This window comes from Pinus tabuliformis, chromosome 8 (genome assembly GCF_031772625.1).
Source record: "Pinus tabuliformis cultivar Carrire ecotype Pingquan chromosome 8, CPIR1, whole genome shotgun sequence".
In the NCBI taxonomy this organism is placed as follows: domain Eukaryota; kingdom Viridiplantae; phylum Streptophyta; class Pinopsida; order Pinales; family Pinaceae; genus Pinus; species Pinus tabuliformis.
Genome location: NC_142294.1, coordinates 661,714,719 through 661,739,828, shown reverse-complemented (window position 1 = coordinate 661,739,828; position 25,110 = coordinate 661,714,719). Strand labels below are relative to the sequence as shown.

At 38.2% G+C, this 25,110-nt stretch overlaps 1 protein-coding gene across 5 annotated transcripts in view; it reads right to left on the bottom strand.

Annotated features, from left to right (window-relative positions):
- Nucleotides 1-5,208: 5,208 nt before the first annotated feature.
- The window catches only part of LOC149237329 (strawberry notch protein (DUF616)), a 103,505-nt gene continuing 83,603 nt past the window's right edge, over nt 5,209-25,110 (bottom strand). For all 5 annotated transcript variants that reach the window (XM_089372628.1, XM_089372631.1, XM_089372630.1 and 2 more), the window contains 3 exons: nt 6,510-6,697; nt 6,141-6,340; nt 5,209-5,826 (listed from right to left, as the gene is read on the bottom strand). In XM_089372628.1, coding sequence (XP_089228754.1) covers nt 5,512-5,826; nt 6,141-6,340; nt 6,510-6,697 — 703 coding nt within the window. In that variant the 3' untranslated portion in view covers nt 5,209-5,511. The remainder of the gene's footprint in view (nt 5,827-6,140; nt 6,341-6,509; nt 6,698-25,110) is intronic.

The window sequence follows — 25,110 nt, the reverse complement described above, 5'->3', positions numbered from 1 at the left end:
AGTGTGGAGTTTTTGCTGAAGTAGTCATCTTGGAGTTGGAGTTGGAGCTATTTTGGAGATAGTGTGTAGCTGTCAGTGGAGTTGCCATCTTCAAGAGGAGGCTAAGGGAGCTAGTTTGCATTTCCAGGTAAGGATTTGCACTTGATAATTCCTCATTTGAGTCTGTTGTCCATGAATTTTTTTTTTGTGTTATAAACTTCTCACTTCTATGATCTATCATGTATGCTATAAACTCTCTAGCTCTATGCTATCAAATTTTGTAGCTTGAGCCTTGCATGTGCATTTGTTTTCCTACATTTATCTTTGGTTTTCCATTTTGCTTAGCTGCAATTTTTTTTTTAAATGGCAGATTTCTTTGCAAATTGTTATTATTTCAAGCAAACATGGCTCCAAAAGGAAAGGACAGTGCATGGGCTCATTGTGATGTAATTGATGGAAAAATGATATGCAAATTATGCCATAAATCTATTGGAGGTGGGGGTATTCTTAGGTTGAAACAACACTTGGTTGGGATAAGAGGCCAAGTAAAGCCATGTGATGCACCAAATGCACTGTTAGGTCCTATTAGGGCAAAATACATTTCCAAGCTTGAAAAATTTTATGAGGATAAGGCTAGGGAGAAGGCCATCCAAGATGACATTGCAAGGAAGAGGGAATTAGTTGAAGCCATGAAAGAGAGTGGGTATGATGATTATGAGATTCAAGACTCCACTTCTATCCCTTCCACCAATGACCCCTTTCACTATGTTCATCCTTCTATTGGCCAACCATCAAAAGGAACAAAGAGAACAAACATCCAAAGTTATTTCTCATCTTCTGCCAACATTGCCTCTTCTAATCCCACTTCCTCCCAGCCAAGTTCTCAACCCACTTTGAATCAACATTGGAAAAGACAATGCAAAGAAACTTCTCACCAATACATTGCTAGATGGTGGTATAATTCAGATATCCCATTTAATGCTGCTTGCTCACCTTATTACCAAGCTATGTGGGACTCTGTTATCGCTACAGGAAAGGACTTCAAAGGCCCTAGTATGCATGACTTGAGGAGAGCTCTTTTGCAAAAAGAGATATCTTCCATTGATGAGTATTTGGTTGATTTTAAAGATTCATGGCTCAAAACAGGTTGTTCCATTATGTCAGATGGATGGTCCGATGGAAAGAACCGCACTATCATTAATTTCCTTGTTTCTTGCCCTCAAGGAACCATGTTTTTGAAATCAGTTGATGCATCTGATAAGGTAAAGGATGCAATCCTTCTATTTGAGCTTTTGGATAATGTTATTCAAGAAGTTGGGGAGCAGCATGTTGTGCAGGTCATCATTGATAATGCCTCAAACTATGTTCTTGCTGGAAAGATGGTTGAGGCCAAATATAAGACCATATTTTGGACTCCATGTGCTGCACATTGCATAGACATTTTAACTTAAAAGGTTTACCCACTTGCTTATTATTTGTCATATTTTTTGTTGATATAAGACCAGAGTTTTGGTGGATTGCTCATTTGAATAATGTGTGGATTACTAGCCACAAGTTTTTGAATGGTTGGTAATTTTTCAAGCACTGACAACTAAAGCCATACTTTCCAGTAGTGGATTTACAGATGAGAAGTGTCCAATTTGTGCCTAAGCTAATTCATTTATTATCTTATGAGAGTGTCAATGTGCTCCACAGCATTGGAAACAGATTCAGCAGAAGTACTTATTGATGAGCAGCAATGTCTGGTGATCCCATCTAGCTCATTCTTTCGCATTATGTTGCATGTGCCATTGCATTTGCATGACAGCTAGATTCTCCCTTCAGAAAGTTTGTTGTAACTGTATTTTTTTATGGCTCACTAGTATTGTCTCCTCATTCCAAAAGTTATGGCAATACGAGATTTGCACCCAACGTTAACGTAGAAAGGTGTTTTTTATCACGAGGGATGCCAAAAATGTGTCAGTGTCTGCATATTCAGACCAATACAGAAGATATTGATTGTATGTTATTCTGTACACTTTTACATATCATCCCCTGTTTGTACATGACTCTAATATGTACTTCCACAAAACAAAAAGCAGAAAATGCAAGCACCCTCAAATGCTTAGCCCTAAATTTTTTTATTGAATAGATGCAAACAAAATTAAGAAAAACTTAAGCCATCTACTATGTGACCAAAATTAAGGAACAAGTTTATATTTGCAAAGTTCACAAGAGAGAGAATAGCTAGCTCCCATGTTTGTCAACTCGCCAATATGGAAGTGGCTTGAAACTGTAGTAACACAAATTTAAATTAGACAGTAAAAGACAGCATAATAAAAGCATAAGTTATCTCCAGTGGTATAAACATTTGTGATTGAACATGATTACCCGAGGCATCAACCAGAAATTAAAAAAAAAAAAGTTAAACATAGCAAGTTAAAGCAACCTGCAAATTCAGAACATTTGCAAGTCTGCCAAAGTCATCTCCGATTCTCCGGCAGTCACTCCCTTCTCAAGAAGATGCTTGAAATTTACGTTACAAGTTACTGGTAGCAATGAACAATTGAGATGAAAACTGTCGGTTTCTTTCATCTTACATGGGGCCTATTTAGAGATATGGTCATGTTAAGGAAGCTTATGTAACTAGTTTAATTGAGTCATACAGTAAAATTTGATACTCCAACCATTGACATTAACTAAGCATAGATCCAACTTAACCCCAGATCTATTAAGCACCAAGAGGAATCCAAAAATGCAAGTGCAAATCTCTGGCTACTTAAAAGATGCAGGATTAAGATGTATGTATTCTTTTTTAATTTACTGTATGGTAAAAAATAGTCTCTTTTTCAATTTAATATTATACATCGAACTTTGGCCCACTTTTCACGTTAATTTATTAGCATTATACACGTGACAAGCATCTCTTCCAAGTTCCACCCTGCGCTGTAGGAGCACCTCATTTCTCTTGGTGCAATCAATAACATACAAAATTTCATTGAAAAATAATCATATCATTTTGTTTAATGGCTGCAAACAGGGATACCATAAGCAGTAGCAATGCCTTCATATTGCTGTAAAATCTCTTCACAATCAGTGTCTTGCCAATGGTGTTATTGACCTTCAAAACATTGGTTTATACAGGATGTGATTTTATAGGCTTTCCAAACAATTTCAATTTCAAAAGATGCTGGCCTGAGTCTCAGAAATGACTATAAGACAGCTCCTATGAATCTAAAGGGAAAACTGATAGTGCCTGAGAAAATTTGACACCAATGCAAGCCCACATGTGCACATATATCCATACATAATGACACCCAGTAAAAGAAAACAAAAATGTCATTAACAAAAGATCACAGTGCAAGAGGTGGCAGGTGTGGGGTGTGTCCTCATTGATCCCGGAGGAAAAGAGGAAAGTGACTATGCTTGGGAATAAGGAGTTGCCTCGAAGAGGCAGAAGGGAAAGCAATCTACCAAGGTCTCCAAAGGGAAAAAGCACATGTGGCCATATCATGGTTGTTGGGAACTTGCTGATTATTGTGAGGCTTCTTCTCAGCCTTTCAACTACCTTTTTGTGAGGCTTCATAGAATAATTCAAAGATCTTTGGACCCAGATAAGAAGTTCAACTCCATATCCTTTTTCCAAGCACTCCAATCTCACAATAGAAAAGCCAACCAAATAGTCAACAGAGCAACAAATATGAATAATATATGTTGAGCATAAAGGGGGGACCTCCTACCCACACACCTATTTACTGAATTTATTAGATATAGGAAAGACACAAGGCAGAGATGGGCAAGTGGATGTGCATGGTGCGTCAATAGGACGGGGCAACTAAACTATTTATTTTGCCTCCTCTGTATTGTATAGAACCAGCAATAATAAGATAGGGGGTGGAAAGAGCCTCAAACCAGTGTGGGATCTCTCAGCTCCAGCAACATTCTCCTTTGACTGCAGAAGTACTGGATTGGCTCTGGTCTCAGTACAAGTCTGCAACAGTGTTGAGAAGGCACTCAAACCCGTGGGGAGGTCTGTGGTTATATTGTTGGCATCGTTGGCTATCACTCTTACCAGCATTAGCTATGGCTCACCGCAAGAACAAATGCTACACAATAAGTGAGTTAGCAGAACACAGACAGCATGTGCAAAGATGTATGAGAAGGGGCTGGAAGATGCCTAGCATGAGGTCACTAATGACTCAATGAGGCCCTGAAGTGAAGTACTTAGCAGACTAGCTGGGAGCAGAATCTGTGAGGGGAAACTCAGGAAAGAACAAGACATTTTAAGGCAATGGAAGTACAATTTCGGGCTATGCAAAGAATGGAGTGAGCCATAGATGACTACATGCAGGGGCAAGACCTTCGCAGTGATAAAATGAAGAAAAAACTTGGGTGAATGGCTGCCAAGGTGGAATACATTGAAAGGTCACAACTCAATCCTACCAGAGGCAACATGAACATCACTCCCCCGCCAGTAGGTAGTTACTTCATTTCTCAGGTGGTCAAGCAGGATCTAACGGAAGATAATGCCATCCTGGCAACCAGCCCAGTGGCAAAGGCACCAGGGGAAGCAGAGGCAGGATAGCTGTAGAATTTTAGGTTCAGGAAGGGACTCTTCATATACCAGTTTTTTAATTTCTGAATGCATGGCAAATTATAGTTGCTCTTAGGCCAAGTTTGTTCTGCAATACACTTGTCATTTCCAATATTGTGGCAATATAATCGATAGTACAGATTCTAGAAGTTATTATCAAACCAAAGTTGGAATGGAAGATAATGCCATCCTGGCAACTAGCCCAGTGGCAAAGGCACCAGGGGAAGCAGAGGCAGGATAGCTGGAGAATTTTAGGTTCAGGAAGGGACTCTTCATATGCCAGTTTTTAAATTTCTTTTAATTTCTGAATGTATGGCAAATTATAGTTGCTCTTAGGTCAATTTTTTTCTGCAATACACTTGTCATTTCCAATATTGTGGCAATAGAATAGATAGTAAAGATTGTATTAGTTATTATCGAACCAAAGCTGGAAATTTTGATGCAGGCTAAAGCCATTTTCCTATATATTTCTATTATTATGCCATACAGTTCAGCCGTGGCCTCTTTCTAATACAAAATAACCCATTTCTCATTACAATGCAAGACAATTTAAGCATGGTATCCTATAACTTTCATTAAATAAAAGTTCCCATTTGATTGCCAAGAAAGCACTTTCCTTTCTGACATAACCGAAAGGAGGCCATTTAGGAATTCCATGCACTGAACATGAGAAAAATTTTATTAGCATTGAATATAATGATACATTTTCTTGACCATAAAAATGGGAAAAAGAATAGATTTCATCTTTTTCAATGAAAGCGGCACTAGGCCGTCCAAAATTAATTGCCTAGCTGAGGTAAAAAATTACAATAAACAATGGCTTCCCCCTTTTCTGGAGACAATTCAAAAAGGCAATACAGAGATTGCATCCTTATCAAGCATTCTATGCCATTGGCCTTACCATTATAAGCCTGTCAATGAATAAGTTGCCCCTAATAAATATTATTTAAAATACTGCCTCAACTAACCACAGCACCTTTGTTGCTGGCCTTAGCTTTGCGCTGTCTTGCATTAATTAATCTCTTCTCCCTGCTGTGTCTTGAAGATCCCCTTCTGCTAGGGCCTCTTGAGCCTTTTACAGGCACCTTGTCATCTGATGATTTCCTGGATGGCACATCCAATGATTTATTGGTTGGCTCTATCACTGATTTCTCGATTGGCTCTATCACTGATTTCTTGATTGGCTCTATCACTGATTTCTTGTTTGGCTCAACTGTTGGCACTGGAGGAGACATTCTAGAGTTTCTCTTCTCCAAAATATCCCTATGATAAGCCTGCAATATCAATTATAACAGAACCATTTATGCATATAAGATGATAAATTCCAGCGAAAGAATATGAGAGCAAAATGTAAAGCAGAGAGAGAGAATATCCATCTTGTATTGCAAAAAATATCATTTCGGACAAAACCTTAGAAGCTTAGACAGATGCAAGGGCATAAAGATGAAAACTTGACAAGATGCAGATACATATGCAGGCACAAGCAATGGAGATGAAGGGAAAGACTTTCTTTGATCTGAATTTGCTTTCATCCCTTATATGAACACAATAAAATGAAAAGATGTTATTCAATGAATAAAGCAACTACCTGTACGACGAAATTCCGCCGTTCACAATCCAAAAACATATTGACTCTCCAGCTTACTCTGGCCATAACTTTATCTCTCACAATAGCAAAACTGATCTGATCCCTTGACGTGAAACGATCAACTTCATTAAACCACAGACACGTGAACAAATTTGTGATTGGTGTGTGTTCCCTTATTATGACACAGCCTTCAGGAACATCTGCAGAGTAATCAAAACTAATTTACTATGACTTCGTGCCATTTAACTGCAGGCCACAATCAGTTCAAGCATCCATAAAATGCAGCTAACTGTTAAACCCTCTATAAACAGCCAATCTTAAAAAATTGTCATAAACATGAGAACAAAAAAGCTCAAGAGACATACGAACCACTTGTTATTGGAAATTTGGATGAATTGTAATGAGTCAAGCCTTCCCTCCGGTAGAACTCAACTTGAGCATCAATAGATGCATTATCATACTTTCCAGCAGCTTTGTTGGCCTCAGCTTCTTCAAAAACATCAAAGCGTCTGTAATGTCGAGAAATAGCAAAAGTATCGCTGCTTCGCCAGAGAAATCTGTGCAGATGGCATCCAAAAAATTACCAACTTTCAATCACTGTCCATCTTAGACTACCAAAAGTCTCTTAGTTTGTTGCAACTAAGGGCTAGAAATTAGAATGTTACATTGTTACACAAGCATTAGCATATCTGTTTGGAATAAAGCAGAGTCCGAGCTCAGGAATATTCTCGTATGAAACTAAAACAAGGTGATGATGCACATGAGCCCTTTTGCTGGGCAATTTTGAGTTTTGGTGATTCTCCTTTGCTTATTCATTTCCTGTTTTCTCTCCCTGTGCCATTTGTGTGTGAACTGCTGCATATTTCTGATGTATCAAGCAGTTTAGCATAAATCATAGACAAGTAAAGATGGAAATTTTTAATAGCTGTTAACAGAAAATTGTGTTTTCTTAGTTTTTTAAGAACAAGAGGCAAAAGAGGCCCATGTTGAAGCCTGTGACAGCTACTATGCAGATCTCTGCCGAAAAGTGGCCAGAACAGTTACTCCCTTTTGATGGAAAAGGGCTTGCCATTGAGAAAGGATACAGAGATGACATTGAAATGGGAAAGAATATTCATTGCAATTGATGGCGCCAGGCCAAAGCCAAGCCCTCTTCCTACTAGCAAGAATGAAGTTCAAGAGTTGCAGGAAGAGGATAAAACAATGTCCATAATGGGAATCGCACTTTCTGATCATATTCTGATAGACACCACAATCAGAAGACCAGCAAAGAGAGGTGGGACTATCTAGTTCAAAAATATGAGAAAAGTTCAGAAGTAATGTACCTCCATACAAAGAGTTATGGGAGAAGTATATAAACAGTATGAATGATGATGCCTTTTCACTCAAAAGATTTATTTTCCCAGTTAACTGAGCTTAAGGTCCCAAAATCCGATCAAATTCTGATTTTATTGAATTCCTACCGCCATCATTTTATGCTTCAAAAACAGTTGTGGTGAAGAAGAAAATCCGAATTTTCAGATGGCTGTTGATGCATTGCTATGAAAAGGTGACGTATATAAACAGTATGTGCGATGATGTCTTTTCACTGAAAATATTTATTTTCACAGTTAGTTGTTGCTGGGGCTGACCTTAAGGTCCTTAAATCCCTGCAAAATCTGATTTTATTGATATCCTACCAACATCATTTTATACTTTATGGTAAACAAAGAAAATCTGAATTTCCAGATAACTGTTGATGCATTACTAGAAAAATAAACTCATAAAGTTGATGCTGCAAGTGATGGAAATGCTGATTCCTATGCAAAGAGAAAGGAAAAACAAATGATTAACCTACAAAGCCAAAGTGAAAGCCAATAACAAAAATGGGTGCAAAAGAGAGAAAATAAAGAAATCACTGCAGTAATGTTGTTGGAAGTGAAAATGAAATGCTCGGGGAAAATTGTAGGAGCAAAATTTTCCTCATGGGTTAAGTTTCCAAGTTTTTCTCCAAAAATATTATTCGCCAATTTCCTTTTTTTTAAACAATTCACCAAAATTTTATGTGATAAAAATATTTTAATACAAAGATCCCAAAAAAAATCTATGAACTATAAAAGAGAGAAAAATAAAAAATAAAAATAAAATAAACCCTTAAATTTTTTAATCTTTTTATGAAAGAATAACCAAACATTTTATAGTTGCATTTCAAGACTTACTAAGATTTGCTAATTACACTTCAAGATAAGTATGGATTCTTAAAGTTTTCCCTCCAAATGCTGCAGTCTCATCTTGCTGTCTCCAGAAATGAACAAGATTGAGCTCTTAATGTCGACATGAAAAACGCCAAGGACTTGCATGAATATTACAAGACTTTAGACTCTAAAGCAACACAAGACAAGCAAAAAAAAAATGATGTAGTGTTGGAGAGTTGCAAGTTTGCTTGAATGTAACAGTCATCTAGACTATAGACTTGGGCATATTAATAGTCAATTTTTTACTTTAGATTACTTCATGTTAAATTGTTGGATTAATAACTTAAAGTACACGTAAATCATTTTAGGGTTTATGCATTTAAGTTTTGTGCAGTTAGTGTTTGTGTATTTAAGGTTTATGCCATCTCATTGTTATAAAGAGAGGGTTTCTCTCTTTATTTTATATTGAAGAATCATTTTCTCTCTTTTGGTTCTCTCATGTTCTTGATTTTTTTGTGTTTGATATTTCATAATATGGTATAATAGCCACAGTGACAGAAAGTTGAAGTGAAGCAAAACAAGGGCCTAGGGACCACCAAGTTCAATGATGGACAGAGGGGACTTCATTTGATACACAATGAAAAGCTGAAAGTATTTTGGACCAACTGAACTAGGTATTGTTTTTCTGGTTTAAAAGATGAGCATTTCCTTTGTTCAAGCCAACGTTAGGGTCAGATTTTAAGAGAGAAAACCTGCTTTATTTTGATTTAAAACCAAATTTATTTATTTTCACAGATTAAAATCAAAAGAGAGTTAGAAACACTATTTTGTAAGGTTCAAAGGAAAAAAGTTTGGGCAGCCAACCACTGCCTGGGGAGCATGTACAAATGTACAGAAAACCTGTACAGACGAATCCATATCACTGAACGGATTGTACAGCACCCATACCAAAGAGGGAAAAAAGGAAATTTTTATCTGTTTCAGATCTCAGATAGTTTCAGCAGAAATTTGACTGTTCTGTTTCCAGGGTGAATTTCTGCCATTTTTTGTGATCTCCACAATTTTTAGAGGGAATTTTTTCTGTTTAAACAGTTTCTTAGCAGATTTGTGGCAGATCTATGCTTTTTATACGTTGTCTTTTCTGAAATTTCTCTGGTTTCGGTGAAAATTTCACTGACCAGCGGCAAATTCAGCAGTTTGGAAGAAAACTATAGCTTTGCTGGGCATATTTTCAACAAATTCAGTGGGACTCTTGCTGATTCTCAGCAGTATTCAACCACTACAGCCATTGTGGGCATATTTTTTGTTTATTCTCCATGATCTACAGTTTGAAAGAGAAAAGTAGAGTTCAGAAAGTTCAATATCTATTTCAGCACTTTGATCTCCAGAATATTTGATAAAATCAGCAGTTTGTCCAAAATCATGTTGGAGAGTATCCATAAATTCTCTGGTAAAAATTATAATACCTGGAAAAACTGTATGTCAACCATTTTTTAGTACATATGTCTGGACCAAATGATGTTGGGAAAGGAAACTTGATCAACAACAGTGAGGAAAGGGCAAGACAAATTAGATGAGGAAAATATACATAGTAATTCTCATAAACCTATTTATGATCGATGAGATGTACCATGAAGGATGCTGCAAACATATGGAACAACTTGAAAGACTTGCATGAGGTCTTCGACAAAGGCAGACCCTTCATATTGAAGAATATATTGCTTTCTATTAAAATGAATGAAAATGAATCTATACATGAACATTTGGCAAAGATCAAGGATATTAGAGAATAGTTGAATGCCACTAGGCAAAAGATGGAAGAAGACAACTTGGTGGCAATCACTCTTAACAGTTTACCAATTGCATTTGAGCAGTTTAATGGAACACGCACAAAGCTCTTTACAGAAGACAAGTGGAAAACACAGTGTGGTAGTGAAAATATACAAGCAAGTTCAAAACTAGCATCGGCAGCAAACTTCAATGGCCAGGGCAAGTTTGCTAGAAAAAAAATATGGAAGAAACAGTTAGGGAAACACAGATGAATCAGGTAATCAAAAGGCCTCCACATGTCATTATAGTGGAGAGGTGGGCCATTAGAAGTTTTGTAGAAAGAGGTTGTGGAATGAGGAGCACAACCAAGGAGGATCACAGAAGGGAAGGCCCATGTTGCAGTACACTAGGAAGAGATTGCTCTCTTCACTTTCATGGCTAAGATAACAGATCATGGACAGTCAGCTGCTTGGTATATTGATTCTAGTGCATCATGCCATTTCACCAATATACGTGATTGGTTTGTCAACTATGATGTTTATGTTTCATATGTGGTTCTTGTTGGTGGGGGGGGGGGAGTTCAGAATGCAAGGCAAGGTAAATGTACAGTTTACCTTGGGAGGTAAGCAATTGGTCTTCCTTAATGTCTACAATGTGCTAATCATGGAACAGAATCTGAATTTCCTTTCAATAAATCAAAGTATGAAGCGAAGCCCCATTTACATGTCATTTTCAGTGACCATAAATGCTACATGGTTGACAAGGGCAGCAAGAAGACAACTGCTTTTGGTATTGAAGATAAAAGACTGTTCAAGTTGGTTGATAAAAAGGAGACCAAAGAAAATGCTTAGATTGCCAAGAGAGTACAAAAAAGTTAAAAACCAATACACTTTGGCAACAAAGGTGTCGACATTTGAATTTACAGTATCGACATTTCTCATTTCTCTTAAAAAAAGGTCAGTGGAAGTTCTTCCAAAGGTTCAACAACAACAAGAAGGAAACTGCAAAGGTTTTCAGCTGGGAAATTGCGAAGCTTATCAATTGGGAAAGTGGCATCAAACTCCATTTGATGAAGGACAGGCTTGGAGAGACAAGGAGGTCCTTCAGTGGGTTCATGCAAATGTTTGCAGTTTATGAAGACAATATTAGTCTCCAATGCCGGGTATTTCTTATTGTTTATAGATAAATTCACTAGAAATATGTGGGCCTATTGATTAAAATTTAACCTGAAATATTTGTTGAATTCGAGATGTTCAAAGCAATGGTGAAAAAAGTATATGGGTTGCACTAGACTTCTCAGCTATGATAATGGTGGCAAATTTTGTTCCAAGGAATTTAATAACTTTTCTACACAAGTTGAAAGCCATACACTCCATAGCAAAATGAAATTGTAAAGAGGCGTGACTGCACTATTGCAGGGCTGGCATGTTGTATGTTAGAAAACAAATCTGGTGCTGAAGCAGTGCACACAGCACTATATCTAGTTATTAGATCTCCACCAAAGGCAATGCAGAAGACTCCAAAAGGAAGCATGGTCTCAACAAAAACCACAAGCCATCTTAAAGTTTTTGGTTCAGTTGAATATGCATGGGTCTTCAAAGAACAACAAACCAAACTAGATCCCAAAAGAAATAAATTAATGCTCACAGGGTGCCATGACACACACAATAAGTTAGTTGATGTCAATAGTAACAAAACAAGGTTTAGTTGAGATGGCCGTGATTGATGAGAATGCGGAGCTGTTTTAGATAATTTGGGATCTGAAGATTTTCAAGAATGGGGAAGTTTTGACTGCCAGCTCAGATAGGAAGCTTGTTCAACCTCCAGCTTAAGGTGAAAGAACTATAAGGATGAGTATCCAGAAATACCCAATCAGAAAGCCATTGCAGATAGCCCAAATCACCAAATTGGCAGTGTTGATTTGGAAAAAGAGGATCCTAAGAAGAGACCATAAAGGTGAAACAGCACCATTGGAAAAGTTCAACTAGATGAGATGAGGGAAAAAGGAAGACCAAAAAGATGTCCAAATTCCAATATGGTCCATGCTGTGATTGTAACATTCATGACCTATATGAAACTCAAGAATATGAAAAGGCCAAAGGAAGACCGGAATGGCAGAAGGCCATGTAAGTCGTACATGAGGCTCTGATGAAATATCAGACATGGGCTCCTAGTGATATACCACCAGGGTAGAAACCCATTGGTTGCAAATGTGTGTATAAAGTCAAGTACAAAACAAATGGGACATTTAACAAGCACAAGGAAAGATTGGTTGCAAATGGCTTTTCTCAGAAAGAAAGAATTGATTATGAAGAGACCTTTGCTCCCACAGCAAAGATGAGCTCTATCTATTTAATTCTAGGCATGAAAGCACAATTTGGCTGGTAACTATACCATATGGAAGTGAAGAGTTTTTCCTCGATGCGAATTTGGAGGCATAAGTATACCTGTACCAGCCACAGCGTTTTCAGGTTCAAGGGAAAGAATCTAGTTTGTCGACTAAAGAAAGCTCTCTATGGCCTGAAGCAGGCACCCAGAGCATTTATGTCAAAATCAACGAATATTTGGGTGAACAAGGGTTCCAAGTCCCTCAGATCTCATTTTTTACATTAAAAGCATTGGAGATGATGTAATTATTATGGTGATACATGTAGATGACATCATCATCATAAGAAGTGAGGCTACGGCAATTTTACAAGTACAAAATCCAATTTATGTGAGGGTTTTGAAATGACTAGTTTAGGCCTCCTACATTAGTGTTTACATGATAAGTTTGGCAAACAAGTAAACATATTTTTGTTCCAAATACGAAGTATGCCAAAAGTTTGTTAAACAAGTTCAAGAAGGCAGATTGCAAAACATAATCTACACCTATGGAGAAAGGGCTGAAACTTTCAACCAAGTTTGACTCTAAAGTAGTTAATGAATCAATGCTTGATCTATCGTACAACCTCTAGACCTATATTGCGTTATGAAGTCGACTACATCTCCTGATTTGTGACCGTTCCAAAGATCGAACATTGGACAGCAACAAAAAATGTTCTATGATATGTGAAAGGAACACACTCTATGTGGCACACACAAAGAACATCGGTGACTTGGTTATTCAAATTTCAGACTCATATTGGGTAGGATCAATGGATGACAGGAAATCCACATCAAGCAATGCCTTCAGCCTTGGTATTGGAGCAGTTACAAGGACCTGCAAAAGCAACATGTTGTGTCCCTTTCTTCTATTGAAGCAAAATATTGAGCAACAATGGAAGGAGATCAAAGAAATGCTTGGAGATACGAAGATCTGATCTAACAAACCTACTCTATTGCAGGGTTGCAAGAGAGCACTACCCCCCCCCCGTACAAATCCACTCCCGAAGTGCGCTCCTCTGGAGAATGCATCAAGAGCAACCCCGAGAGTGCGCTCCTATAAAAAAAATCATTCCCTACCCTTTAGGGAGCGATAGTGGGAGGGATCGCTCTCATACTACTCTCGTTCCGGAGCGAAATTTTAAAACGGGGAGCAGTATGGGAGCGATCACTCCCAACCGTTCCCAAGTGCAAAAAAAGCGCTCCCATCAGAAAAAGGCGCACACATTTTTTTTGGTGGAGGGAGGGGAGGTGCCAAAAGAAATAAAAGGCCTCCTCCCCTCCCACAATGCATCATCTGCATGATTGAGAACGCAAGAGAGGGCTTTTGGAACTTGAGTTGAGGAGGAGAATGAGAGGAAGATTGAGAGGGTTTGAGCTTGAGCAGCTTGCAAGGGAGATGGAAGACTGTCATTTGAGAGAGCTTGGGATTGAAGGCACCACCATTGGAGAGCCAAAGAGGTAGGATCTAATCCCATTCTTTTTTTTTGTATGTAGAATTTGTGTTTTTTATATGTTGAATGAAAGATGTTCTCTTCTCCTACTCTTTCTCAACTCCCATTCCTCCTTCATTTTATTGCAAGCAAGAAACTATAACTCCACCAAACATGATGGGTATATGGCTTGGCATTTTCTTGTTGGTTCTTTTTATTGTTATGATGGTGTTGGGGAGCAAGAGTGATGAAGATGATGAGGAAGTGGGTAGTGGTGGATTAGGAAACCCTGGAGAAGAGGAGTACCAAGAGGAAGAGGAGGAGGAGGATAATGAGAGTGGAGATGATGATGGAAAAAAAGCCAAGGTAGACCAAACCCCTTTGTGGAAATATGTTACTAGGCTTTCAAGAGGGAAAGGGGGTAGAACCACTAAATTTAAATGCCCCCATTGCAAAATCAGATACAATTCATATACCCATGCCAGAAAGCATCTCTGTGGGAAAATGGCATGGGATGGAACTAAGCAAATAGGAATCAAAACCTGTGGAAGTGTGTTAGCACAACAAAGAGCCAAATAAATAAGGGAAAAGGAGGAAGCCCAATGCAAATCTAAAAGATCAAAGGGTGACTTTGAACATGACACCACTAGCCCACAATCACATAGGCTAAGAACTCCATCAACTAACAACAAATACCCATGGTACTGGATAGAAAGGCACAGACACAGACATCCCTTTAAGGCATAGAACCATATCAAATTTCCTTGATCAAGGGTGTAGGGATGATGTGGATGCAAAAATTTTCAAGTTTCTCTATGCATGTGGGATACCATTCAATGTTCTTCGCTCACCTTATTGGCATGAAATGGTTTCTGCAATCAATGATGCCCTTAAAGAATACAAGAGCCCTGGGTATGACAAAGCTAGAACCATGGAACTCGGTCATGAAAATGCCAAAATAACAAATACTTTGGGTAAATTCACAAATGGTTGGAATGACTATGGGATGTCCATTGTATCTGATGGTTGGACAAATGTAAAAGGCAAGCCATTGATAAGTGTTCTTGGTGTGTCTACTACTAGTGTAGCCTTCCTTTCATTGCATGATTACTCATAAAAGTTCAAGACCGCCATCAACATTGCACAACCATTAATTCAAATAATTGAAAGTATTGGGCTATACAATGTCATCCAAGTCATCATTGATAATGCTTCTAATTATAAGGACGCAGGAGCAATCATTCAGGATAAATACCCAAAGGTGTTTGGTTAGGACAATGAACCTTTTCGTGCATGACATTATTAAGATCAAGGAACCTCAATATAGATGGATTGGTGACTTGTACAAAGGAGGCAAGAGAATGATAAAATGTATTACCAATCATAGGAATACCCACGATTTTTTCTGCAGCTAGTCAAGGTTGGAGCTATTGAAGCTTGGGAAGACTAGATTTGCTAGCTATTACAGTTTACCTCACCTTCGGGCGCCCTTTTGAAGGTAAGAGAGTCATTGGCTCATGGTATCAAGTTCAAATTGGCAGGTATTAAAGGTCAAGGCTCCAACTGCGACTAACAAGGAAGCTTTTGAAGAGGTGGAGGACACAGCTCTTGATGATTTGTTTTGGGCACGTGTCAGGGATGTTTTGCAATACACCAAGCCCATTTATAACATGATTCATTTTGCAGATACAGATGCACCAGTGATTGGGGGGGTGTATGAGCAAATGGATAACATGTTGGGGCAAATAAAAGATATTGTTTAGCCCAAAGATCCCATCTTGTATGATCATATTCACAAATATGTGTGTGTATAGTGGGATAAACTTAATGTTCCACTACATGCCTTGGCGTATATCCTTATGCCAAAATACTACTCTCCATCTTGGTTGGGAAAACCTGCACCTAGGGGTGGGGTTAGGACCAAACCCCATACAGAGCCAGAGGTACAAGTTGGGTATATGGCAGCATTAGACAAGCTAGTCCCTAATAGAGAGGAGTGTGCTAGATTGCATGGAGAATTAGGCAAATACGTCAGTCAAACTGGAGTGTTTGGTTCTTTGCATGCAATGGAAGATAGGGACAGAATGGATGTTGTCACATGGTGGAACATGTATGGTTGTGGGGGACCTTTGGAAAAAAATTGCAATAAAAGTGTTTTTACAGGTTGTTAATACCACTTTTGCAAAGGGGTGTTGAAGCACCTATAGCTTCATTCATAATGTGAGAAGAAACTGCCTCCATGAAAATCAGGCAGAAAGCTTGGTTTTTGTGCACCAATGTTTTTAAAACCGGAACCGGTGACCGGACCGGTCCACCTAATGAACCGGTTTACCGACCGGAACCGGTCTAACCGGGACTGGTTTGGTCTAAACGAACCGGTTTTAAAAAAAATACATTAAATAATTAATTTTTAATGAAACAAAACCATTTTTAAGATGTAAAACCATGATTCCAAGCCAATAGAGACAAAATATGCAAAGTTTACTCATTTATATACCATGCAAAGGTGAATATATCAAAATGGCACCGAGTGCAATACATATCATCGACAAAATAGCAAAATACATAAGAAATGAGGCTCTAAATGGCCTATAAAGTCCAAAAACAATGTTGCAAGCTATGAGGCCATTGGCCTACTACAAGTCTACAGTGTACACATGATCAATCATCAAGTCCATCACCACTACTAGACACAGGATCATCATCAGGAGCTACATAGACATCAAAATTGTTCAAGCTTGGCAATGTATTCTGCCCTAATAGGACCTAACAGTGCATTTGGTGCATCACATGGCTTTACTTGGCCTCTTATCCCAGCCAAGTGTTGTTTCAACCTAAGAATACCCCCACCTCCAATAGATTTATGGCATAATTTGCATATCATTTTTCCATCAATTACATCACAATGAGCCCATGCACTGTCCTTTCCTTTTGGAGCCATGTTTGCTTGAAATAATAACAATTTGCAAAGAAATCTGCCATTTAAAAAAAAATTGCAGCTAAGCAAAATGGAAAACCAAAGATAAATGTAGGAAAACAAATGCACATGCAAGGCTCAAGCTACAAAATTTGATAGCATAGAGCTAGAGAGTTTATAGCATACATGATAGATCATAGAAGTGAGAAGTTTATAAGTATAACACATTAAAAAAAAATTCATGGACACCAGACTCAAATGAGGAATTATCAAGTGCAAATCCTTACCTGGAAATGCAAACTAGCTCCCTTAGCCTCCTCTTGAAGATGGCAACTCCACTGACAGCTACACACTATCTCCAAAATAGCTCCAACTCCAACTCCAAGATGACTACTTCAGCAAAAACTCCACACTCTCCAAGCTCACAAACAAACTCACAAACACTCACAAACACTCCAAATCAGTTGTGTGAGACAAATGAGAGTGAGAGGGGTCTCTTATAGCTTGGAGAGGGTGTTTTTGGAGGGAAAATACCTTTACCTCCCCCCCAAAACCCCTAAACCACAAACCACCAACGCCTTTTTCCAAGATTCGGTGGGCATGCCATAAACCGGCCGGTTTTCACCGGTTAGGGCCAAAAATCGGGCAAATGAAGGGTCTGACCGGGTTTTTAGGCCGGTTCGGACCGGCCAGCTAGCTAACCGGCCGGTTTGACCGGTTACCGGTTTTTCTGAGCAGTTTTTAAAACTATGTTGTGCACTATAGCTTGAGGTTGTTATCACATTATTGTGAGCAGGCTCGTGCTGATAAATCATATATGACTTGGGACAACCACCCAGAGGAGGATAATTTGGAGGATGGAGCTATACATTTAGAAGAATTGGAAGCGGAACTTTTGAAAGATGATCATGAAGCAACAGCAACAACAGCAGCGACCATGTCACCCCCATCATCTAGTAGCAGTGCTCGAGTTCCATAAGCTTTGTTGCCACCTCCATCTACAGCCTCACGTGGAGGTCATGTGCCTTCTAGTTTTGGACATGGTCGTTCGACTATGCGGGAGAAGACTCCCACTAGACCATGAGAAAAGAAATTAGAAATTTCTCGTGGCAAGAAGAAGAAGTAGATAATAGATTTACTTGTCTTTTCTAGTTTCTAGTAGTTTTTATAATTGTTGACTCTTTCATATTTATTATGATATTTTTTGTAAACAATATATGACAATTTAAGTTTGAAGTTTGAAGTTGGCAATTATAACTCATTGGTAATGAATTATGAATATGATGCTTTGTGAAAGTTGAAAGTTGAAACATTTCATTTCATGTTTGATATTCTTTGTTATAGTTTGGTAATGGTAATGGTTACAAGTACAACTTTAGTGATGACAAATGTTATATATTGAATTTTGAAAGCTTGAAACTTTAAGATTGATGAATCATGAGACTCGATATGTTGTAACATGTAACTTGTGGACATGTGGTTGATGAAGATTATAACTTCTAGATGATTGATGTTATACAATTTAATCCATGGTTTTACGTTTTTTATATCTAATTCATCATTATGCATGCTTTTGTTGGCATACTGGCATACCCAAGTAGCCATGCTCTATTGCACTATGATAATCAAGGAGTTCTCACGCTGACAAAGAATCCAGCCTTCCATAAGCATACCAAATAAGTTGACATTCGTTGTAACTTCATCCAGCAACATGTAATGATCGAACAATTCAGCAGAAATACTATCCTACAAGGATCATACTGTTGACATTCTCACCAAATCTTTGGGTCCAAAAAAATTGCAAAATTTAGGAACAAACTTGGTGTATTTTTTAGATTGACCATTAAGAGAGAATGTTGGAATATAAGGTCATCTGGACTATAAACTTAGACATATTAACAAAGTCACTTTTTTACTTTAAACTTGATTGTTGTATTAATGACTTAAAATACACATAGGTCATTTTAGGGTTTATGCATTTAGGGTTTATTCATTTAGGGTTTATGTCATCTCATTGTTATAAAGAGAGGGTTTCTCTTTATTCTAAATCCAAAATTCTCTCTTTCAGCTCTTTCTTGTGTTCTTGGTTTCTTTGTGTTCAGTTCTCAAAATAAAGTCCCCTCTTGCAAATGTGGGAAGTGTTAAACTGCAAACAGTGTTGCATGTACCAATTTGGTAAGAGAATTGACAAGTGTTGCAAAATAACATGTTTACATTTAAGGGTTGAATTAAACTAGCAAAATTTCATTGTGAAGAACCAAGCAAGAATTGTTCTTTTACGTGCTCCTGGAGAAGGGAATTAATATGTTTAAAAGTTATAGTCATAAGTCACATTATCTAAAGAGGGGTCGCTACACTTTAAATCAGGTGGCTGATCCCCGAGCTTCCACCATATGGAGCCAAGGGTGGATGCAGGGAATAGATTTACATTTGGATGAAGAATGGCTGGAGGAATGGGAATCGTATAGGAAAGACCTCCTCAACTCTTCAGTCAGGTTCTCAGACTCTCCGGATGAACTTAGATGGGTCTTTGCCCAAAATGGACTTTACTCTCCAAAGATGGGGTATAAATGGTTGATGACCCAAAAAGGGTGGGAAAACCCGGCTTGGTGGGTTAAACCGCTATGGAAGTTAAAAGGACCAGCGAAAACAAGACTGTTCTTTTGGTGTGTCCTGCTCCAGAAAGTTCCTACTTGGGATTTTCTTCAAAGACGAGGAAGGATTGGTCCTGGATGGTGTCCCCTCTATAAAGATAGTATCGAATCAGTTCATCACCTGTTCCTATTCTGCCCTTTTAACTCTAGTCTGTGGACTGAAACGTTAAGGTTACTTAAAATCCCTTATAGATGGGAAGGGCAGGGGATTTTGGAAGCTTGGCAGAAGTGGTGGAATGAAGCTTCAAATGACAGAGAGAGATCCATTCCGCTTCTCATAACTTGGGGGACGTGGCTTGCTAGGAATCAAGTCATCTTCAAGGACTCTGTCTTCCCGATTGGAAGACTGGCTGCAGAAGGAGCTGCTATTTATGATAGTATCCCTGTTCCGCAAGCTACTCCTACTTCCAGGTTGGTTCGGCAAGAAACTATAAGATTTTCAATTCCGTGGGCTTATTATGACAGGGCCTCAGACATTAATGGACGTTGTGGGGTTGGTTTGATAATTCATCTTTCAAAGGAAAAGATTGTTAAAGCTTCGGTTGGTCTAGGCCAGGGTTCCAATAATTTTGCTGAGTTGAAAGCCCTTCACCTCCTTCTTTGCTGGCTTGTCCTGAGGAACGTGCAAGAAGTCTAGATTTTCGGGGATTCTATGAACACTGTGAGATGGTTTAATGGGACGCAACACTGCAGAAATTTCATATTGCTTCCCCTGCTTAAAGAAGCTACCCGTCTAAAATGTCTTTTCACGGAGCTTTCCCTTTGTCACATCTTCAGGGAAAGGAACTTTGAAGCAGATCGCCTTTCCAAAGAAGGTGTCGAACAAGACATGGGGTCGTGGACAGTTTTGGAGGAGGAAAATGGGGTGGTTCGACCTCTCGAACAGCCCATTTTCGATTAGCTCTCTCTTTTCAGAAATTTGTTCCTGTGCTTTGTACATAGTTGTTTTGTTTCTTTTGTTTTTCACTTCCCTGTTCGCTGAACCTCTTCAAGTCTTTCGAGTTGTTTTCCTTGTAAAAGGAGGCTCGGATCGACTTGTCTTCCTTTCGCTTTTTCTTGTTTTCTAGAATCCTTCTCGTGACTACGCTGGATTCTCTTTGGACGCTGTTTGCTCCATTGGTTTTGCGGACCCTCAATTTCTGCCTTCACAAAACCCTCTCCTGTGTGCCATCCTCTGATGGATCCCGGGAGGTGTGCGCTTTCAGGTCAGGTCGTCTGCCCTGCTTCTACTGAGAGTCCGGTGAGATGTTTTTCCAAAATGTATTGCTTTCTGTCATCCAAATGGGACTGACGCGCTGGCTCTTTGCCATCCAGATGAGGCTGTAGCACTGGTTTTTGTATCAACCAGCTGAGACTACTTTCTTCTTCCTATTATAAGGCAAAGAATGAGTCATTCTGAAATGATTTGCATATGCTCTGTAACTCACTATTTTTATCAATCGATGGTTCGATTTTTTCAGTGGAAAAAAAAAATAAGTCATATTATCTACTCTAGAAAATAGTTCGAGGTTATCACATATGTTTGGCATGTGAATGTCAAAACTATATTAGAAATGGGAAAAGCAAAAACATGATAGATGGCATGACCCTGAAGAATGGTACTAAATTTGGAGTGTGAATCTTGTGCAATTGGAAAACAAAATAGGAAGCCCTCACATGTTAGAACTAGAGCTATGGAGTTGTTAGATTTAGTACATACAAATATTTTTGGTGCCATAAATGTGGAGTGTATTGCAAGGGTGAAGTTTCTTATAATTTCCAATATGCCCCCAACTTTTCAATACCCAAGATCACAAGAGAGAGTAAATGCACACTAGGGACATGTGAAGACACCTCACGAATTTTAAGAAAATCCATAGGGTGCAAGTAGTTGTTGGGTCCCTAGCATGGGGGGCATCTCTAAATTTTTGAAAATAATTAATTAATTAATTAATTAAAAAATAAGAAGAAAAAAATTTCCCAACAATAACAATTCATCCCATTTTAATTCATCATTGTCCAATGTACTAAATTCAAATTCCTAAATGATACAAACATGACCCATCAATCACCATTGTTATTATCACATTTCACATTGGAACAATGATACATGCACATCAAAAGTTCAAATTTATAATTTACAGCAAAATAAAATACATTGATTCAAATTTTAAATAGTACTAAGTATATACTCAATAGTAGATAAGTATGACATAGTAAATCAAAATTACTCAAGTAGTAAAGACTCAAGAGTGACGAGTCAAAGACTTGTTCATCAATATCTAAAGTCAAAAGTTTAAACTGAAAAATAGCAAGGGCCAATGGAGAATAAAAGTAGCTACAAGAAATCAACATCAAATTAGCATCAAGAAATCTATGCTATTGATTGGTCCACTACGTCAATTTGTTCTACCAAGGTAACAAGACCATCAATGGGAGTGTCACTATCTAAGTCAAATTCACTCACATGAGTAATCAATGCAAATCATGACTCGCTCTCATCTCAAAGTTAAATGTTAAATGACTTGTAAAGGTCAAATAAGAGAGATGTACAAGTAACAATGAATTAGGTTTAATAGTTTACCATGTTTTTTTGTTTTTTTAAACATTTTTTATGTTTTTTACAAGTTCTTATGCTTTTTAGAAAAAATATTTCAAGGTTTGGGGATGGGGGAGATGGGGACCACAAGCCTTGCTTTTTGCAAAATGTGTCCCACTTTACGAGAGAAGGCTCCCACAAGGCCCTTTCTCGAAATGCATACTGCAATTTTCCAAAATATTTAGAGTTTGTTTCATGGAGTTAGGCAAAATGGGGATGTTGTAAAATGTTTCAATAAGCAGCCCCCCATCCCAGGGGTGAGGAAAAGAGGGGGCCACACCCCAAACCCTACAAGACACATCCCTATGCAACATTGAAATTTTCATTGATGATTTTAGCATAAAAGCTTTATTTTTACAATTTAAAGCAATGGCTATGTTGTTGCAAAATCTAGTAGGCCTTAGAGAGGGGTACCCTACAAAGCTATAACTAGACCAAGTGACAACAATGAGGTAATGGCCCACTGTCGCCACAGCGAAAACCCCCTACTCTTTATGGACTTTCATCAACAGGAGGAGACCCAATATAGGGTCACCTATGATGGATATTTTAAGAATGAGGGTATTAGGATGACTCTTCTAATAGAAAGACTCGGCTTAATCACAAGGCTCCAATCAATGAATGAAGGCAATTTGCTTTCCTTAGAGAGACCAAATTTGTACAAAAGAAGACCTAGGGCTTGATTGATAGGTTGATAGTTAGGATGGCCAAAGGTCAAGGTACGAGGAAAGGGTTTCCCACAATGTTTTCCAACGAGGACAAGGCACATGAAACTCTCAACAAGCCCCTAAGTTGAAGCTAAAACCAAACTAGGGTTTACCCTAGGGAAAACAACTAGCAAAGGAAATTATGGACGAAATTGAAGTGAATGTTGACCAAAAGGAGTGATTGTGTTGCAACCACTATCATCTTGATGTTTAAACCCTCCAACACCGAAAACTCATCTTCCCTAGGAATTCAGACCGACCCCTAGCTTAGCCACTTGGCCTTCAAGGGATCAAATTAGGTCAAGAAAGAGAGATAAAAAAAATTGTGGATAAAAGGTTGAATTGATCACCAACAAGGAAGACTAGTGCCTAGTCCTAGGGTCAATGGAGTCTATGGGTTCTATAGACCACTACGTGTCAACGACCCATAGCAGTACACCCCTTTTTTTTGCAAAAGGGATAGCAATTGATCGATGTTTCTATGTCATCTAGCTATCATCATCAGCCTGACTTCCATGATGTTATGTAAACCCTTTCTGTATGTGTATAATGTAAATAATCTTAGCAGATTTGTGTCATGTATGTAACGACCTAGGTAAGCCTACTTTTTTAGTGACGATCTCCATTCTGGGAGGTTTTTGGTCTCATCGATCCATTCTCAGATGGTTGGCAGAGTTTTCCTCCAGTCTTACCCCAAATCTGGAATGGATTGTGTCACTAGGATCTTAGGCGAGCCCTAGTGTTCTAAATCGAGTCTATGTAAAAGTAATTTGGGAATAATCCTAACTATCTGGTTAGAATATTTTATTACAAATTGCTTGGTCTATTGGTTTATACTTGTGTCGCAGAAATGGGTAGTCTGTGAGGGTCTATTACAAATGGGTTTCCCCCTTATGATGTAAAAAATATGAAAATCATGATGTAAAGTGTCTTGAGGGTTAGAAAAATAATTTATCCCCACATAGGTTAATTAATTAATTTTTTTGCCAAAAAATTAATTAAAATCCTAAGCCAAAAATTTAATTAATTCTAGATCCTAGGTAAGTTTAAATTCTCCAAGGGCAAAATTCGTCAGTCCTTAAAAATTAAATTTTAAAAGGTCCCGGGACTAAGGTAAATTAATTATTTTGCTAAATTTTAAACCTTTGATCCTTGGGGGTTATGTCAAAGTCAATTTTTTTTGGGAAATTAACTCAAAAATTTAATTTTTGAGTTAATTAAAATGCATTTAATGAAAATTTTCGAATTTCCCCAAATATTTAAATATTTCGACAGATAAGATTAAAAAAAAAAAATTATATTCATCAACGATCGAGATTGCTTTGACGAAGATCACTTGAACTAGCCATTGGAGGATTTATCTTTAAATAGGAAGTCATTTGTCAATCAATAAATCCGACCTTTGAGTTGTGTGCTTAACAAGAAGCTCTTGTGTAATCTTTTTCTGGATAATAAAGAAAGACTTTGGGGTTAAGTTCTATTGGTGTTACTCTTCATGGGAATACTGTAAGATGTGTTGTTTTCATGCATAAATTTTTCTAAAGCCATTGATGGTAGCTTCTATAAATCAATGAATGAATTGAAATTTTCATGAGCAAAATTAAGCTCAATAAGTAATACAGAGATATTTACAGTAATAGAAACATCAAGTTTCTATTAAGAAATAAAAAAAACCAGTTTCATCTTAAGAAACTGCTAAAAAGATAAAAATAGCAACAACTACTAAGAATGAGCATTAAACACTGAATAGTGTTATTCTAATACCCTCCCTTAATGCTCAATCTATTTAAAACACCAATAGACCCTTTGAATTTTACAAACTTATCAGTACCAAGACGCCTGGTGAAGATGTCTACGGGTTGCTCCGTTGTGGGAATATATCGCAACTGAACGGATCCGTCTTCAACAAGCTGGCGAATGTAGTGGCAATGGGTTTCCACATGCTTTGTTCGTTCATGAAAGACTGGATTCTTGGCAAGTTTGAGCACTCCCTGATTATCACAAAACAAGGGAGTAGGACCTGTCTTGGAAACATGCATATCCGCAAGCATACGTCGAAGCCAAACTGCCTCACAAGATGCCTTAACTGCTCCTCTATACTCTGCTTCTATTGAGGAGAGAGCCACTGCCTGCTGCTTCTTACTAGTCCAGGTGACAGCACCGGATCCTAGATTAAACACATACCCAGCTGTAGATTTACGGTCATCAACCGAACTGGCCCAGTCAGAATCTGTGTAACCACTGAGTATAGGATTGGAACTTCGAGTGTATAGGAGTCCATAATCAGGAGTGCCACGCACATATCGTAGCACACGCTTTGCTGCTATCCAATGATCAGCCTTAGGAGCTGACATGAAGCGGGAAATGTAGCTC